The sequence below is a fragment of the Idiotropiscis lumnitzeri genome, chromosome 11 (assembly GCF_059441095.1).
Source record: "Idiotropiscis lumnitzeri isolate Australia: NSW breed Sydney's pygmy pipehorse chromosome 11, RoL_Ilum_1.0, whole genome shotgun sequence".
Lineage (NCBI taxonomy): Eukaryota > Metazoa > Chordata > Actinopteri > Syngnathiformes > Syngnathidae > Idiotropiscis > Idiotropiscis lumnitzeri.
Genome location: NC_142401.1, coordinates 4293400 through 4311735, shown reverse-complemented (window position 1 = coordinate 4311735; position 18336 = coordinate 4293400). Strand labels below are relative to the sequence as shown.

The following is an 18336-nucleotide window of genomic DNA, read 5'->3' as shown; positions in this document are numbered from 1 at the left end:
ACACACAAGCCTCTTCAGTATAGACGACATACGCATGCACACACACACACACACGAACCTGTGTTGGCCCATTGAGTGCGTCCCTTCGTAAAGTATTCATGGACAAACACTCCGGACATCTGCACCCCCCATGCCGTACACAAGTCTTCATCCAACTGCGTCCGTTCAATTCACGCTTTTAATCAACCTGAAATGATTCTATTTGTATTCTCTATCTTGTGATAATGAGGGTTAAAGGTCACTGGAATCCCATTCAACTCGGAGGGGGGGGGGGGGGAATCACATGACATACTCCATTTTTCATGTCGTTGTTTGAAGCGAGAGCAAACTGTCTGACCCTGACTCACTTATACATGCTCAGATGATTAATTGTTCACTTTTAATTATTCACATCAAGCAATTCATGCTCAAATAACGCAAGCTTGATTTTTACTCAAGCAGCACAGTGGATGAGTGGTGAGCATTTTTTTGAATCTCAGCTCATCCTACTGTTTGGAATTTGCAAGTTCGCCCCATGCTTACTTTTTCTCCTGGTCGTTCTGCCAAATGTCAGCTGGGAAAGGCTTCATGCAGGTCATCTGTAACAAATGGAATTTTTTTTTTTTACTGAGAGTCTTCGTGTGTGTCACGAATGAGGAGGAGAATAATGATTATTCTTCACATTCCGCATTCATAACAGCGCCAACAAGAATGGTGCAGACCTTCGCCAAGGTTGAACACAGACCTCAATGAGGTCCCTGTACAACTTACCTTCTCAAAGAGATGTCTATAGATGTGTATAGGCGAAGGCAAAGGCAGATGTGCAATGTGACAAACAAATGTGATGTGGTCAAGTGGTTTCAACTCAATGTGCCCCCCCCCCGACTGTTCAGCTGAACTCCATTCTCGTATTCATGCTTGAAAACATAAAAGACGACAGGCTCTTCACTTCTGGTCTTTTGTGATTGTCGATGCTCTCACTTCCTTGAGTCTCAAGGCAACCGAGTGTACATTACTTGCAATAATGGGCATTTCATAAATGGAGCAATCTGTCCTGGACGGATGCCCATTTTTTGGGACGAAGGATGAGAAATTTTTTTTTTGTTGTTGTTTTTTTTTCTTTTTTTAAAGGACAAACTATGCAAGGTCGGAAGTGGGTTTCCGTCCGTCCGTCTCTGTAATCATCCCCAACAAGGTCAAGTACTGTGTGTATAGAATTCAAATAATTGCACCCGGAGCAGAATAAAATCTTCTGTTGCATGTACTGGCCCTTTAACCGAGAAAGAGAGAGAGAAAGAGGGCAAAAACAAGCGATCCGCGCGGCTGTGTGAAGAAGCAATTGAGAGCCAAAAAAAAAAAAGCAGCTTAATTGATGTTTCATTTGAGCAAAGGGATGAAGTGCAATAAATCCAGCCATCTCTACAGCGTGACCCGGTCCGAGCTCAATTGTGAATTTGTCTCGTTCCTTTACGCTCTGTGACTATATCTGCGTTTGGCATTTTTTGGGGGTAAACACTATCTTCCGGTGTTTATAACATAGATAATACCCCATTTAAAACGGCTAATAGTTTCAAGTGGCTAATGTATATACACATCCGTTTTTTAATGGCTACATTTAGCAAGTGTGGCTTTTTAAACAGGTGAGTTTTGTAGTCCGGAAATTATGGCGAGTGGATGTGAATAGGAAATTAGCCAGCTAATGAGCCTCAAATAGTATTTATGAATTATGAAGCATCTGCCAATAGCCTGTCTTCATGCACTTTATTTTATTTATTTATTAATTAATTAATTTATTTATTTGGGCGGGCGTGATGGTTTGGTGAAATACAAGGACAGCAGCGCTATAAAAGGACGAGGATGGACGGTGATGCAGGACGATTATTTTATGAATAAGGACGGCGGGACAATGGTGGTAGGGTGCCCAGGTCCCGGAAGGAGGACGGACTGTAAAAATAGGGTAAAGTGCCCATTATTTGAATTGGAATTATAGTCACAATATATATTTGTTATTGGCTGGTAGAACTAACACCCCGTCATGTGTTTTCAGATTATATTATAATTGCGTAAGCAATTAAAAACATTTTTTTTCTTTACACATTAATTCTAATTGAATTATCTACTTGCCGCTATTTTATTGTCTCTCTACTTTGATGACAATTGTGCAGTGGCTGGCAGCACTCAAGCATGTGGATGCACTCCTCACTTTGTCCACAGGATGTCACAAACATTACAATCAAAATGGCTGCAGAAATACTGCATTAAATGAACACTTTGGAAAATACACGCTCGCAACCATTCACATCCAAATTATATGAAACAAAATCACTCTGTGATTGACATGTTGGCATCAGCACGGGGTGGCAAAAAGCTGTCGGCAGCCTGGTGGCTTAAAACATCGGCGTGCCTCATTGAGAGAACCTTGAGACATTTGAGGATCCCCCCGAGGAATAACTATATTCACACCCTTGAGCTTCCTCAACACCTGCACCCTCAGCAAAGAAGTGTGCGATTTTTTTTTTTTTTTGATGCAGCTCATCCCACACTGAAAGTTTGACTGAGAACTACCTCCACAGCAAAAACTATTGTAATGAGGTGTTGTGCCACGATGGAATGTGCGACTAATCTGTGAGCTTTTTTTAATTGGCGAACAGTGAGTAAACGTACTGCAATTTGCCGTTCTGGTCTCTATGTAACCGCCCGTGTTTGAATCAGCGCTGTGTTTAAGGAAGTGAGATTGAGCAGGATATTCTTAACACGTGATGGGCTAATGTTAGCACGACACTGAATGGTGTGAGTATGACTGATACTGGGAAAAAAAAACAAAAAACTAATACTAAAACAAATTAAAAGCACAATTAAAACAAAGCAATTCTGTGGAAAAAAAGAATTAAAACAAACTGATTTAAGAAAAACTAAATTCAAAACAAAATAAAAAATAGCCGTAATGAAAAATCCCAAACTATTATTACCATGTGAAAGTTAAAAAAAAAAAAAAAAAAATGAATGCACGTCATGGTGCAGCACAGGGACAGTCAATGAAATAAAAATAATTACACAAATGTGATGTGAGGAGACAATGCAGCAAAATTACACATGAACATCTTGGAAGAATATTACCTCACAGGCAGATTGCAGATTTTCAAAAGATTACAACAAACAAAAAAACCAGGAAAAAATGTACCTCATCAACTAAGTGAAAAACAAGAGCTATCTTATCCCCGTTTAGCATAAAAATAGCAGATGAAAGGCGACAAATCTATTTTGGATCATACAGACACATGACAAAAGTGATACCAAGAGTTTTACTTTTAAAAAAAAAAGTGAGAAAACAAGTCCTGCCATTTGATTGTGCAGCCAGTAATCATCTGCCACCTCATTTTACACATTCCCCGTTAATTCCCCGAGGTGAAGATCTCAGAATTAACTGCTCCCCGCTACCGCGCTAATCTCTTTAAAATCGATCGGGTGCAGCCGGCGTCTGATCTAATCATGACATCACAGGCCGAGCTCCGAGGCGCGTTTTTTTTTTTTTTTTTTGGGGGGGGGGGTGGACTGGACAGGCAGCTGTTGGTGAGTCAAGGCCTTTCCTTGCCACGCCGTGCCGTGCCACGCCCACCCACTCCACTCCAGCATGGGATAAGTTGCAAGGAAGTAATAGCGCTCACAGGCCATTAGCTCTAAATAACACTCAAAGCGCCGTCATCAGCACCATAATGGAGACATTAACAAGCATTACACAGCCATTGGTTTTTAGAAGCGTTAACTGCCACTGAGCTCATGCATCATAACAGCCTGTTAAACGTTACTCTTTGCAATAGCCGCGACGTTCTCGGAGGGACGCGGAAACCTCGCGGGGCTTTTCTTTTCGGTGTGCTTGCTATCGTCATCGTTGCGATTCTGAACCTGAAACTCTCCGGCGGCTTTGAGCCTCACTTGCTTTATTTTCAGGGCTCCTTTTACAGAATAGCCATCCTCAAAACAAACAAAAAAAAAAGACTCAGTTTAACTTCTTAATTTCCCTTGTTCCTCATTTTCCACTAAATATGTTTTGGGTGAACGCGAGTATTAAGCTGAATCTGTCTCCGTTTTCTCCAAACAGAAATAATTAGTTCCATGGTCAGACTGTGGCCTCGCCATCATAAAAGCTTAACTGCACAGGCAATGTTCTAAGTACACTGTAGAATAGAATACTAAAAAACACCTGAAAAATATTTGAATACTGAAAAAAAATGGTGTGTTGAGTTTACTGAATTTTATTTCGTCAAGTGGAAGAATCCAGATGCATTTTTTAAAAGTAAATGTTTAGTTTATTTTTTATTTGGTGTAACCTCATGACAAAATAAAATTGAGTCCCGTATTTTATAAACCGCCACTTTTTTCCTTGATTTTGAACCATGCAGCTAATACAACGGTGCGGCTTTTCTTTGGGTTTTTCTTTCACCAGTAGGGGGCGCTCTATAGTTCACAAAATACAATAAATAAATCTTGATTTATTTTTTTTCTCTTGGGTCTGTTCTGTTTTAATTTTCAAAGTTGTTGTCGTGTTAAAAGGCACTTTTTAAAAAATCTGTTTATGTGCCTTAATGTGCATTCACAGTAAAAAATTGTTCTGGACATGCAACTCATTTTTTTCAACATAGAACACTGCGGCTTATAGTCTGGTGCGGCTTGTATATTTATTTATTTATTTTATTAATATTTTTTTAAGTTGCTGTGGCTTATATACAGGTGTGTCTTATAGTCCGGAAAACACAGTAATTTCAACCAACATTTTTTTCAGTGTGTAAAGTGTGTGTATCTGCTTGGCAAAATTAAGTTTTTCATTTATAGATATTTAATTAACTATATTAAATCGAGAGGCCGGACATGTGCAGACAATATAAATAAAAAAAGTCATATTTCTACATATAATACACCATCATAGTAACTACAATCAATAATACAAATTCGTCGTCAATCCCAAACTGACAAATGACAAATGTGTTCAACGCAACGGCTTCCCAGACAACCAGGATAAAAAAAAAAAAAAAGACAATAGATGGATGTTCTGTAAAACTAAGCAAGTTCTTATTTAAATGATAAATGTTATTGTTGTGTGATGTCAGCAAAAACGGCCGCAATCTCACACCTTGTTATTCCAGTTCATATCTCGTTCCATTCAATAACTTTCTGTCTTTGTTTCCACGTTTCTGCTTCTTCAGCCTCCATCGTCGTCCAAAAATGGTGGTGCCAGATGCAGCCGTGCATGGATGGGGAAGAATGTAAAGTCTTACCTGACTTGACCGGCTGGTCGTGCAGCACTGGCAACAAAGTCAAAACCACAAAGGTGAGAACGGCTGTTTGCATTTTGTCCGCCCTTACCTGCCTGTCACGCTTCTGCTTATATCCACCAACATTTTGTGGGAAAATCCGATTCATAAATTCTTGCGCAACTTCAAAGGCCGAAATGCTGTCACGCGTGCTATCACGTGACCTCGGCAGTCTTTCAAATCTCTTCAGCATATTTCATCACGCTTCAACTCAGCGAGCCGCCAGAAAGACCCAACTCTTCAATCTAAAATAAGGTGACACCAAAGAATCGGTGGAATAATGTGACCACAGAATGCTGCGAACCAGACAAAGATGGTAGTTTCAGCAGTCACCCAAAATGTTCTTCTGTGTAGGTTGCGTAAGTTCACTCAATCGAATTGATTGTCTGTACGCTGTGAAAAATGGTGTGTTGAATTTACTCAATTTTATTTAATCACGTGGCTGCATAAAATCCATCCATCCATTATTTGATCCGCTTCTCCTCACGAGGGTCGCGGGCGAGCTGGAAGGCCTACCCCAGTTGTCTTCGGACACGCATAGACGAGCAACCATACACACCCACAATCACACCTAGGAACCATTTAGAGTGTTCAGTTCATGGAATGTGGGAGGAAACCAGAATATCCGGAGAAAACCCACACGGGAAGACCGGAGCCGCAATCAAACCCTGTACCTCTGAAATGTGAGGCGAATGTGCGAACCAGCTGACCACCGTGCCACCCGCTGCAAAAAATAAAATTACTAAAATCATCATCTAGATCAGGATTTTATTTTATAAACAGCCAATCAGAATTAGCCCAAGTGTCCGACTCCTGATTGGTTAATAACTGTGGCGCAGTTATCACGCCTGCATCGCAAGCGCAAAAAAAAAAAAATAAAAATTTTAAAAGTGTGAGAGGGTATTGTACACGGGAAACTCATTATTTGCGGGGTGCCAACGAAAAATGCAATCATGTTAGCGTTACCTTACCTTACCTCTAAATGTTCCTTCAAAAATAAACTTCACAAATATATTACAGACACCCTTTCAGCTTTGACTAACATTCGATGCCGCTGAGTTAGGCCTTGATCTTCAACTGAATTGATTTATTTCTTCGCCGAGCAATAGCTTGTCTGAATTAATGTCTTGTAAACACAGCCTCTTCAAAATTTGATGACCTGCACATCACATTACGTGAGCGCCAAGCTTGTATTTAGAAAGAAAACTCAACTTACTTCCAAGTGACTTGAATTGAAATTATAAACACTTGCAACATGAATATTTTGAGGGCTTAATAAAGCTTCAGCTGCGGGGGTCCTTCTTAGCCAAAGTGACGCCCCAGGCAAGGTTCTTCTATGGCGCCCCCCTCTATTTTTTTAATGCGCATTTTACATTGCATACTTTAATATCGGTGTAATGCCGATTTGCAAATTACTGCAGTTTGAAATGGCATGTGGTAATACCAGAGCTGGGCACTTGACCCTTTTTCGCCAGTCAGTCCCCGACCCTCGCCCCCAGCACTGGGTAATACTAAAGTTTTGCATATTTCTACTGCTAAAGCTCATAACAACAATATGCTCATATTCAAAGTTGAAACTAATTAACATGCTTTAGACGATTTTAAGTCACACAACATCATTCAATACCATTGACGGATAAATACGTCAAAATCCATTTTTTTTAACTGGGCTGGTCGTGAATGAAGTATACGATTCAAACCCTGTCATGTAAAGTGAATTAAACTATTAATAGCATGAAAAAATGTTATCCTACCAACATATAATAAAATTGCGGATAAATTATTTTTAAGACCCCCTTTGCGGCCCAGAGTCAAAAAGTAAAAACGTTGATGTAGTCATAAGTCATCAAGTCTGTCAGATATGTCAATCAGCCAAAAGGGGGCGGCAGAGGGAAGTAGTCGGTAAGGGGATCGGGTGCGTCATCATCCGGACTTATTTGGATTTTTAAAACATTTTTTAAAACTAATTGGACATTGCTTTGCATTTGAGTGCACAGTCCTACTATCTTTTCCTTTTTACCAGTCAATCGAAAGTAATATGTTCAAGGTGACCCCTCCCCCAATACCCCTTTGGCGCCCCCTGGGGGCCAAGGCACCCTTAACATCTGCCTATATGAGCCGCCTCTGTCCGCTTACAAACCGCCGACGTGCGTAACTTGATTTGCGTCGGTCGGCGTCTCGGGTGTGAGCGTATCTCAGGTGCGATGAGAAAGAATTGCGAGGGGAAGAAATCGTGCAGGCGCCATAAGAGTAATTGCTCAAGAGATGGCATAACAGCACAACATCTGTCGCATTCATTAGAATGCATTATGACTGGGGCCTTCCGCAGAGCTTTTACAATTAAGGGTCATAATTAAGTTGGTAAGGAGGATAGACTGCGGAGCAGAGGCACTGCCGGGCTCAGCCAGCCACAGGCAAGAGGATTTAATGACCCCGGGCCTAACAACAACTCTGGGACCGATAGGACAATTATCCCGATCCTGTTGCCTGTCCCCTCCACGTCTGTCTGTTTTGTCACTCCTCCCGTGTCACTAACCGATCAGCTGCGAGAGCCAGAGGTGCTGAAGGGCTGATTGCATCAGCGGACATTCATTTGCATGTGCGAGGTGATTTGGGATCAGTCAACTGTTACTTGTGAGACTCGGCGGCAGATGTCACTGACGATCGTTGCAACGAGACACGGACTCCATGGCAACCGTTTTCAGGCCGGCGCTCTCGCACTCGCCGTCTCTCGTTATTGTCCAGCGTTTGTCCTTCCGCTCGTGACCTCCCTTCACAACCTCAACATTGCATTCAGCATGATTCTCAATTGCTGTCCACGGCTCTTAACTCCCACGCAGCGTTGGCGTGTTCTACAAACATGTATGGAATGTGTCTGGGAGGATGTGCTGCAAGACGGCACATCTCAACTTGCATTTGCTTCACACATTGCCCGCTTTGCGCTGAACTTGCACGCGTTGTGAATATAGTCGGGTCCTTACAGGCAATTAAGACTTTGTTGTTGTCGGTTAGAGGTTGTTGATGTTTTTTTTTTTTTAATGACAATAATGAAGACAATTATTTTCTTTGATGCAAGAATACTTGCTCTTATTTTAATGTCCTTGTTACAACATCTTTGAAAGTGGGCGCCAGCACACAAAACCATTGGCAAAGAAAACTGCTGTACATTTCCAAAATGATATCAATTAATGTTCAATTCACACGCCGCACACAACGCACCAAAATTACAATTGAAATTCTCAACACACTAAGAAAACAATTTTAGCCTGAAAGAATATGGCACGTCGTCTTTGCAGAACCTCTCAAGCTTCATCAGGTTGGACGGGGAATTATCTGACATTATCCATGATCGTATCCCTCGAGAGATTTTCAAACAGACTAAAGTCTACTATTAGCTTTTTAAGTATTATGACAAGTCCTTGAAATTGTCATTGTGTAAAAAGAAACAATATGAGTGACACTGCAACAATGTACGGAGATATTCTCTGGCATTGTTATCATTTTGCTGCTAACAAAAGTCTGTATTTATTTACATTTATATTAACTGGATGAAAACTAAACTTGCATGTGAATATTAATACAGGGTAATAACAATGTAATAATCGTGAAACTAAATTTGAACAAAATTCTGTGATGCTCGCTGACTTCCAAAAGTTGTTCTAAATGTCAAAACAATTCTCCAAGTGAAATATAAGTGAATTATAAACTGTCGCCACGGTAACGCCTCTATGAAATGATCAGGCGAGGATTTAAGCTAAGTTTTCGAAAGAATTCATGCAATGAAACGATTAATGGTTGTATATCATATTGATTTCATTCAATGCTAAATTGCTATAATCTGAGCCACTGTTTCTTTCTTTCTTTATTTTTTTTTAGGTCACACGATAACAAGAGCGCCACTGGAACCGGAGGAAAACGTGCGATTCTCCATGTGGAAAGAATGGCTGACTCATGAATTTAGAAAAATATAAATGGGGGTAGGGAGGGGGGGGTGGGGGATATGACGTCAGCATATCCATTACGAAACAAGACGTGACCGCAAGAATGTCGCACCTTGTGGCCATGAAGGGTACTACAATTCCGGTCGCCCAGGCTGCACCAGGACAAGACGTGACTCTAATTCCCAACCATCGGACACGTGGATGACTGAATTGAAATCGATTGCGCAAACTGAGCAAGCATTTCAAAGCGTGACTTTCAACAAAGCATTTGTGGAGACGTGAGCACAGCACGTCGTGCGCCACGCGCCACTGGACACAATGCCGGGCCTTTTTGTCAACTTGTGGAGCTCATATACTGGAGCGAAGAGATAGCAGCTCATAACTAGCAAATTAGAATCAAATTGCTCTTGTGGGTCAAGTCGCCACCACAAAGACTGTTTTGCGAGAGCCAATTTGCGGTTCTAATTAGGAATTGCTGTGTAGGAACATAACATATTAAAAATTCATGTATGATATTTGCACTAGTTGAAACCTTTGGGTCCCGTTTGGTTATTCCCCCCCCCCGTATCAGCCTGTGGAGGTCATGCAGAACTTGAAACTCTTATCTGACATTTGAAGTGAGCAAATACATGAGTGTGTACATTCTGCCTCATTACATCCAAGTGGTCGGAAATGACTCGAGCGCCCGTTTAAATTGCTCCGATACGAACGAGCAAATTGGGATCATCCCGTACTTTTAGTGGTTATAAATCCAGTATCTGTTCTGTGACATCTCCGCTGTCATCTTTAAAAACGAGAGATCCATAAAAGGTTCAAGCATTCGCTGGTGTTGTCTTTCTTTACGAATGCTTGCTTTTCTTTTTTTTTTTTTCCCCTCATGGACATATCAAGCTTGTATGCAAAACAGTTTTCCGAATGAGGGTCATTTCGGAGCCACCTTTACGAGAAATTAGAGTTGTTTGTGCGCATGCACTGATTTCCCCCCAGAAAGCTTTTCCGCATCAATATTTCAGTGAGATATGGTGAAATAATTGCTGCGGATAATGGCAGTTCAAGCCTTCGCAGGCGTTTCCCTTCAGGCTCTCGTCGCCGTTGCTGCAATGAGGCACCCAAAAAAGCCAACTTACATCTCGCTATTAATTCTCTCCCATCTCCGGGTGCTTATTATAATCCCTTTGCTTGTCTCTCTCTCTCCCCTTTCCACCTTTAACAATCCTTCCTCGTGAGTTAATTTGGCTTCTTAGATTTCCCGACTCCATTGTATTTCTCGCTTCAACACGCATCCAATTGCGAGTCTTTCCCTAAAAGTGTCTATCTGCCCGTCTGATATGTGAATGTGTCGGGTCATTGTGTCTCCGGGTTGGCCCGCTGGGGACTGCTCCTCTCCGAATGAGACTCTCTGCTTTCAGTCATGCGGCTTTATGAGCTATGATAAATCTGTAGGAGCCGAGTTTGTGCCTTTCCCTGCTTCCTCTGCTCAGCTCTGCGCCAGAGGGAGCTTGGAGGAAAGCAGGCCGACTAGTGGCAGGCAGCTCCGTACTCTCATTACTGAGGGGGCCAGCATAGCGCACGGCTTCTCTCGGGAACGACTGACATGGAATATTTTTAGGCCCGCGTTGCAAGCGCTGCAGCTTGGCCGCGCTGGCCTCCGTTTTTCAGCTCAGCAACAATTGTCTGGTCAGAAGGGGAGCAAGGAGGAGATTTTTTGTAGTTTGTTGTACACTCAAGTATCAGCAGTCAGTGTTTGGGTCACCAAAATGGACGCACAACAAACACTGTAAAAAATTAAATAAAAAAAAAATACCTAAAAGACTAATTTAAGTATAAAAAAAATGTATATATTTTAATGACATTTATGGAAACAATATGAATTAGCACAACAAACTTTTATTTTAATTTTTTTTTCAAAAAAAGAGTTGCTGCGGCTTATATATGGGTGTGCATTATAGTCCGAAAAATATGTTGTTTGCTCCAAATCAACTTGCAGATAGTATATCTTGAAGTTGCGGTTCAATACCAGGTTCTGTAAATTATTTTGTTTGTTGTGAGTTTGTGTGAAAACTTTCACAAGACCAAAACATCAACCATTGAGCTAAATTGCCCAACTTTGAATTTTCTGGAGGATTTGTTGCCGTCACGGAAAAGAAAAAAAAGTTGAGTGAACTCCAAATTTTGAAGGCACCACCAAGATTTGAACTTGGCCAATTCAACAAACTATTTGAAGTTTTGCTAATGTTAAAATTAGTTTTCCCGTATTTTCAACTAATAACACAACTTTACAGAAATAATTGTCTTGCAACATTGCAAACATTGTTGCCATAAACGTCAATAATTTATCTTTTAAACTTTTTCCAACTTAAATACAAGTTTTATGACAGTGTTGAAATTTTGATTTCATCCCACTTCATTTTTATATATTTTTTTTTTTTACTGTGAAAGAAAGTCTCCCATCTTAACAACCGCAGATAAAAATCGAAATGATTCCGATCCAACTATACGACGACTGTTTCCTCCTTCTCTTTCTCTAACGTCTTCTCTCACTTTCCGTCTCTGTTACTCCCCCCCCCCCCCAGAGGTTTGATGCTCGGTGGACGAGCCGGGCGTCTCGTTCGCATCGTCCTACACGCTCTCGGCGGCAAAATCAATATTTGAGAACAATTTGCACCGCTCCCCCGTCGACTCGTGTATGGCGATTGCAACCTCGGCTTCGGGTCTTACACAGATCGTGTCAGAGAACGATTTTAGCAATCGACCCGAAGGTCAGGAAAATCTTCACCATGCATACGTTTGGAACATTTATGCGGGATTGCCCGTTCTATAACAGATGCCTTCATAAAAATCGAACCTCATGGTATATCATATTAGCGTATTCTCCCTTGGCAGGCATCGCAGCTATTTACATGCGGCCACTTTTAAACCCCTTCAACTCATTTTGGGATCAAATGTATCGCCGTTTGAAATATGGTCGTGAAAAATAGGTTATTTACTCAAAACGAGCAGACTGGTGGCTGTTTGGCATGCGGTGTGACCCAGACGCTTCAATCCACACAGCATGGTCAAAATGAATGCGCAATTGCCTGCTAATGAGAAAGGATATAGTGTAAAAAAAAATAAATGATGGTGGGGGCAATAACGCAAACAAAATCAAAGCCACACAGAGATAGTGATTGAACGACGGGGCGGGAGAGGATTATTTCAAGTAAGTCTTTAATTCTAAGCAAAGACTTCTAAGAGAGCACTTGCATTGTTGCACTCAAAGCCGGCAGTCGCGCGTGACCACATTCGTCCAATTTGGATCCAGATAATGCTTCTCCTCCATGAAAAATGGACATCTTTGTGCACAAAGAGTCGACATAAATCACGCCACATGAAAGGCGATCTTGGGGAACAGCTGAATTAGGATGGCCGAGTGGTCTAAGGCGCCGCGTTCAGGACCCAGTCTCCCCAGGAGGCCTGGGTTCGAATCTCGAATTTCCCCATTGTGGGACTAATAAAGGGCAAATTATTATTATTATTATTAAATCGTGAACAACAATGAGACGGGCGCTTATTCATCACTGAATCTTTTAGTCTGCTCAATGGAGTGAAATTATGATTTTGTCAGAATTTAGTTCTGATAAAAGATCTGATATATATATATATGTATATAAATATATAATTTTTTATTTGATTTTATTTTTTTGTTAATTACACAAACAACAAACCCGCGGAAAACTCAGTCAAGCAATTCATTACGAGTTGGTTCTCAGAAGTGAATGTTCAATTATGACCATCATGTCACGTGACAAAATCTCAGAGCTAGCTATCCAATCATCGGCAAAGAAAGCGGAAAATTAGATGAAATGTGAATAAAATGCGCACAAACGCCTTTTCACTAATAGGCATATGGATTTTCAAACCTGATGCTTGGCTAAACAATTTTCCATGAAAGTGTCACCCTTTAAGCGGCAACTTTTGGGTTTTGGAAAAATTTCAAATAATGTCAAAACAATCTCAATTTAAAATGTTTTCCCCATCTACAGCAGGGTTCTGAATTGGTGTCAAAGAAGTTAAGAACCCTGACCTCAACCCCCTTCAACACCATTTGTGCCAGATTGATCAACATGACACTCCACCATCTCAATGAAAGTCTTACCAAAAAAGTGGAAGTTGTTCGAACAGCAAAGGGGAGGCCAATTTGATGTTACCTTGGTTTCCATTTCCACTTCCGGCACATGTAATGACTCAGTGTCCTGCTATCTTTTGTGAGAGAGAGAGCGGATATAATCAAAACGTCTGCTTACCCGTCTTATTATATATCACCGACCTAATTTGTGCCGCCATTAAAGCCCCAAACATCACGGCACAATCACGTGTGCTCGGACGAGAAAAACACACGACGGCGCAGATAAAAAAACACATTCTCCAAACCCAATTTAATTGTATTCACCGCTTTTATGATCATTCAACTCGCTCAAGAGCATCATTCAGTCAGCCCCTTCATTGGGCGCTCAAGTGCAGTTACCGTAATGGGATAGCGGCCATGCGAGTCGACTCGCTTCCGTTGAAAGTCGTCAGGTGAACTCGTGAGGATTAATTGCATTCGCCGCGCTCTCGCACTGTACCGAATGTGACAAAAACACCACAACAAAGCCTATTAAAATTCAATGAAACCAAGCGCAAACAAAAAAAAAAAGGGGGCGAAAACAATCAGACGTGTCGTTAATATTAATTTTGCAGGAGGCCTGCGAAGGGCTGATATTGATGGCGGAGTGAAAAGGGGATTCATTAACATCTTCCTCCGAGCGGCTTCCTTTCGCCGAGCCCTTTTCCTTACTGCGTCGTCAAACTCACTTATCTCTCCCAAGCAATTAGCCACTGGAGGCTCTATTGACCGGAGTCTTTGTTATACTAACTGGCTACATTAACGTGGCCACAGCCTGGCAGTCTTGGCAACGCCTGCGTCGTTGCCAATGTGAACCGTACTGATAAAGAGAAGCCCCCGCAGTGCGCGTGCGTTTGTGTGGAGAATACGGTAGCGACACCGATGCATATTAACAAGCTCTTATCGTTATTTGAGTTAGGCACCGACGTTATACATCCCGAAGGGGTGCGAGTGTGGAGATTGAAAAACCTGCAAGCGATTCACGCAAATGCGCATACCTATTTCCCATCGCACAAAAAAAAATAAAAAAAAGGTCGAATGCTGAATACACAGAAGCATAGATAATATTACATTAGAATACATATGCACCCCTTCGCGGAGTAGATGGTCCGAATGCGTTGCAGAAGATTACATATATTCTCTCAACAATATGACAAATTGCTCGCAGCTATATCACTTGCTCTTTGTGCCTCTCGTGCATGTGAACACAAACTCGAGGGAGCACCGTGTGGTGATTATGCGGCGCCAGCCTGCATCGTGGTTGTAATAGTTTGGGATTTTTCATTATAGTTCTTTTTTTTTTTCAGTCGGACTTTTGTTTTATTTTTTAAATTCAGTTAGTTTTAGAACAGGTTCGGTCATTTTTGTGTTTTTTTTTTCCTGCTTTGTTTTATTTTTTTTTAATTAGTTTCAGTGTTAGATTTTTAATATCGTCTCTGTCCTGTGAAAAACAATTTGGTAGTTCTTTTTTAACTCCTTCACTGCCGTTGATAGGTTTTAAAGCCAAGTCTTAGTTAATTAGATGTGTGAAACACAAAAATCCCAATCAATCAAATAAAAATAATTAAAAAAATGGACAAGAGTGGTTTTCACAAGACAGCGGTGATATGGCGTATTTTTTTAGTGTAAGATTGATCAATAATAATAATAATAATAATATTATTAATAATAATAATACAGATTGTGTTATAAGACGAAAGTTAGTACGTCCGCCTCACAGTTCGATTCTGGCTCTGGCCTTCATGTGTGGAGTTAGATTTTAAATATCTGGAAAAACAAAATCTTTTGTCCGCGCCGCGTGCCAACCAAGTATCCAAAGCACAGTTGCACATCTGCTGTGGGCAGACAGCCATTGCCCAACCCAAATGTGGTCAAACCTCATCCCCTGACAACAAGCTCCGCAGGCCTTTTTTTGGCTCGTCTTATTGGGCTCTATTGTCATCCGTCGGTCTCTGCGGTTGCTTTCGCGCCACCGTGACAGATCCCCCCCCCCCCTTCCATCAGACGAGACGTGAGGCGCAGGTTGGAGGAATACAGCGAAATTGCTCTGTAATCAACGAGTTGTGATGGAGGCTCAGCAGGCACGCTAACAGTTACAATTGGCCAGGCAGCGCTTGTAAACAGGAATGGTTGTACAAAAGAGGCAGCTTGAATAATTAATAAGCTGTAAGAGGATCTGTCTTTGGGGGATTTTGGGACATTCATTCAGGATGAGAAGGAGTGAGTGAAACTGGAAGGAAAAAAATAGCTTTTCTGGCCTCAAACTTTGCACATTTATTTTATTTTTTTTTACAGTCCCACATTGTCATGCGCTGATGATTCGGTGCTCATATGCGGCGTGTCAAGTGTAAGTTTTTGTCATGTGAAATGTTGGCAGGCAACAGTGTGAAATAAGGCTGCACACCGTCACAAATAGGCCAACAGTAGGAGTTCATTTTGCTCCTGGATTGTGCAGTCAATACTCAGGGATCCCATAGTGATAATTTTGGTTGTGATTTTTCAGGCATAAGTCACACTTTTTTTTTCAGAGTTGGCTTGTCGTGTGACTTATACTGAGGTGTGCCTTGTATTTATTAAAATTACAACTCAGCCTGGCGCTCAAAGTCCCCTAATCGAGTTGGCGGCAGTGAAAATGATGCTATTGGATTTGAAACTTCAGTTTAGAACCACGGGAATGTTTTTCTTTTTAGTTGAAAATGACTTACCTTACCTTACCCATTTTTGTCATACGGCACACATTAGTTGCCATGACTACTTGCATTTTTTCCTTTCAACTTCTACTTTCTTTTAGTGGTTTGACAAACACTTTTGATGCAAAACTGGCACTTTTTGTTTAACACGCTTTATCCGGCAGAACAGGGATTTACTATTTACAGCACCAAAAGGCACAATAAACGACCACAATGCGACACGGGATTCTCATTCTGTTACGCCATTGTCATGTTTTGATGACGCATTAATATTTCACAAGTTTGTGTTCGTCAAAAATTTTGAATAAGTTCATATTTCCTTATAAATAAGATGAACATTTTCGATTGCTTAGTGCAAGCTGTTAAAGCTACTGATAAAAGTGGGAGAGTAAGAACTCTTCTTTTTGTGGATCGTTTTCAAATTCGTTGATGTTAGCGCATCTGTTCTAATAGTGGATCTTTGACGTATTTCACCTCCGCAGAAAAAGAGAGAAGATATCGTCGTATTTGCAAAAGAGTAGCTCATGACGTGGTGATCGTACTCCAAAACACTTGAGCCTTGGAAGACTTTCGCCTTTGTGTGTGTTTCTAATTTCATAAACATATATTTTAGGTCAAGTGTGTACTTTATTTTGAACGCAGGTGTATGGAAATGTGTTGTTTCATCAAGCTAACTGCTCATGTACAGACCTGCGGGATATTAGTCGACTCTATGTTTATTTCATCTTTGTTTCAGTTACTATATTTACAAATATACCTTACAATTGTTGTTTGTAAGGACAAGAGAACTTCATAAAAGCAACAAAAGCCTTGTCTCCAGAGTTCTTTTAGTTCGCTGGCTGTCTAGCGGCACGTGTCGCGAGGACAGCGCCGCCATTTTAAACTAAAAAGAAAACATTTCTGTAGTTAGAAGCGGAAGTTTGGAATCCAAATTCCGCTAACACGATTAGGAACGAGAATTTCAGGTGTCATTCCGAGCTCTACTCTTCTCAGACTCTGTCTTTTTGTGAAGTCAATTTCTGTCAATACGGTGGCAAAAAAAGTATCCCACTCGCTCCTCACTACCATTCAGAGTCACAGTCTTCTGTGTCATTTAGCAATTAGCTGATGGAGCTGGCTATGCAAATGCTTTTCCCGCCTCTTGGCGACCTTCTTTGCTTCCCTACTGAGATTATGTTCCTGAACACATGAGGCCTTTTTTTTTTCTGTACTTTTGCTCAATTTCTGCCTGAAGTTAGAGAGAATAGTGGGTGGCCTTTCCCCGACAAGAGACATGTGTTTGTTTGGCATTGGGTGGGTGTGTTACATCATCTGGTTGTCCGCCTCATGGCCGTGCGCTCCTTTGTGCTGACACGGGGACAACGCGCAAAGACCATCATCAGAGGAAATTAGCTCAGTAGCGTTGAAAGCGCCCGCTTCTCACAATAGCCACTGGCCATGCTAAATCATTAGCCTGTCACTTCGCTGTGGTTGACTCCAATTATTCTCTCAATCCGCCTCCAAACCAAATTGCATTATTACAATTATATCCATTGCATGACATATTGTCTATTATATGAGACAGGGAAAGTAGTCGAGAGAAGAATAAATATGTCAGATAGAAGGGGTTGGGGCACTATCAAGCTCCACAGCGTGTTTTACTCTTCCTGTCTCTTAAAAAGGGCATATTGATTATGTTTTGGACTCCAAATATATTACATAAACATTTCCCCCAGTCAGCGCTTCTTTCACTTGTTCCTTATTGATTTAAGCGAGTCCACGGCAGGTTATTGAAAATCATCCAGCCGTGTCTTCATTAGGGTGTCTTCACTAATGCAGCTCACTTTGGGCAAGAGACTGGGTAACACTTACGGGTGTTGATTTGAGGGTGGGAGGGGCAATGACTTAGTGGGGGCCTATTACCCTTTTATTTATTTTTTTGATCGGTTCATTATCTGTCGGCCACGTCGACAAAGGTGGAGGCACAAATTTTGGTTTCGAACTCCTGTTCACGGGGTGGGGTGGCCCTCAGGAAATTCCGGAAAATATGTGAATTTTCCTGAACGGCCGGTGTATCTCCAGCCAGTCCTGACTATCATGGCCACCAACCAGCAACGGTTTGTCACCTCCCTGTCAACGATCATGTCTCAGCGCATGATGACCGTCGCCGACAACTTTTTAGTGCATGACGGACGGCCGCACGCCAACCCGCTGCTCATCAGCCGTGCCTCAGCTCATTTCCCAGGCCTTCCCCTCTGATGAAGTCCGAGATGTCATTCAGCCACGACCTGTCT

At 41.5% G+C, this 18336-nt stretch overlaps 1 protein-coding gene across 4 annotated transcripts in view; it reads left to right on the top strand.

The window, feature by feature from the left end:
- tafa4b (TAFA chemokine like family member 4b) overlaps positions 1–9259 on the top strand; it is a 32535-nt gene extending 23276 nt beyond the window's left edge. For all 4 annotated transcript variants that reach the window (XM_088309261.1, XM_088309260.1, XM_088309259.1 and 1 more), the window contains 2 exons: positions 5181–5305; positions 9165–9259. In XM_088309261.1, coding sequence (XP_088165387.1) covers positions 5181–5305; positions 9165–9176 — 137 coding nt within the window. In that variant the 3' untranslated portion in view covers positions 9177–9259. The remainder of the gene's footprint in view (positions 1–5180; positions 5306–9164) is intronic.
- Positions 9260–18336: the final 9077 nt, after the last annotated feature.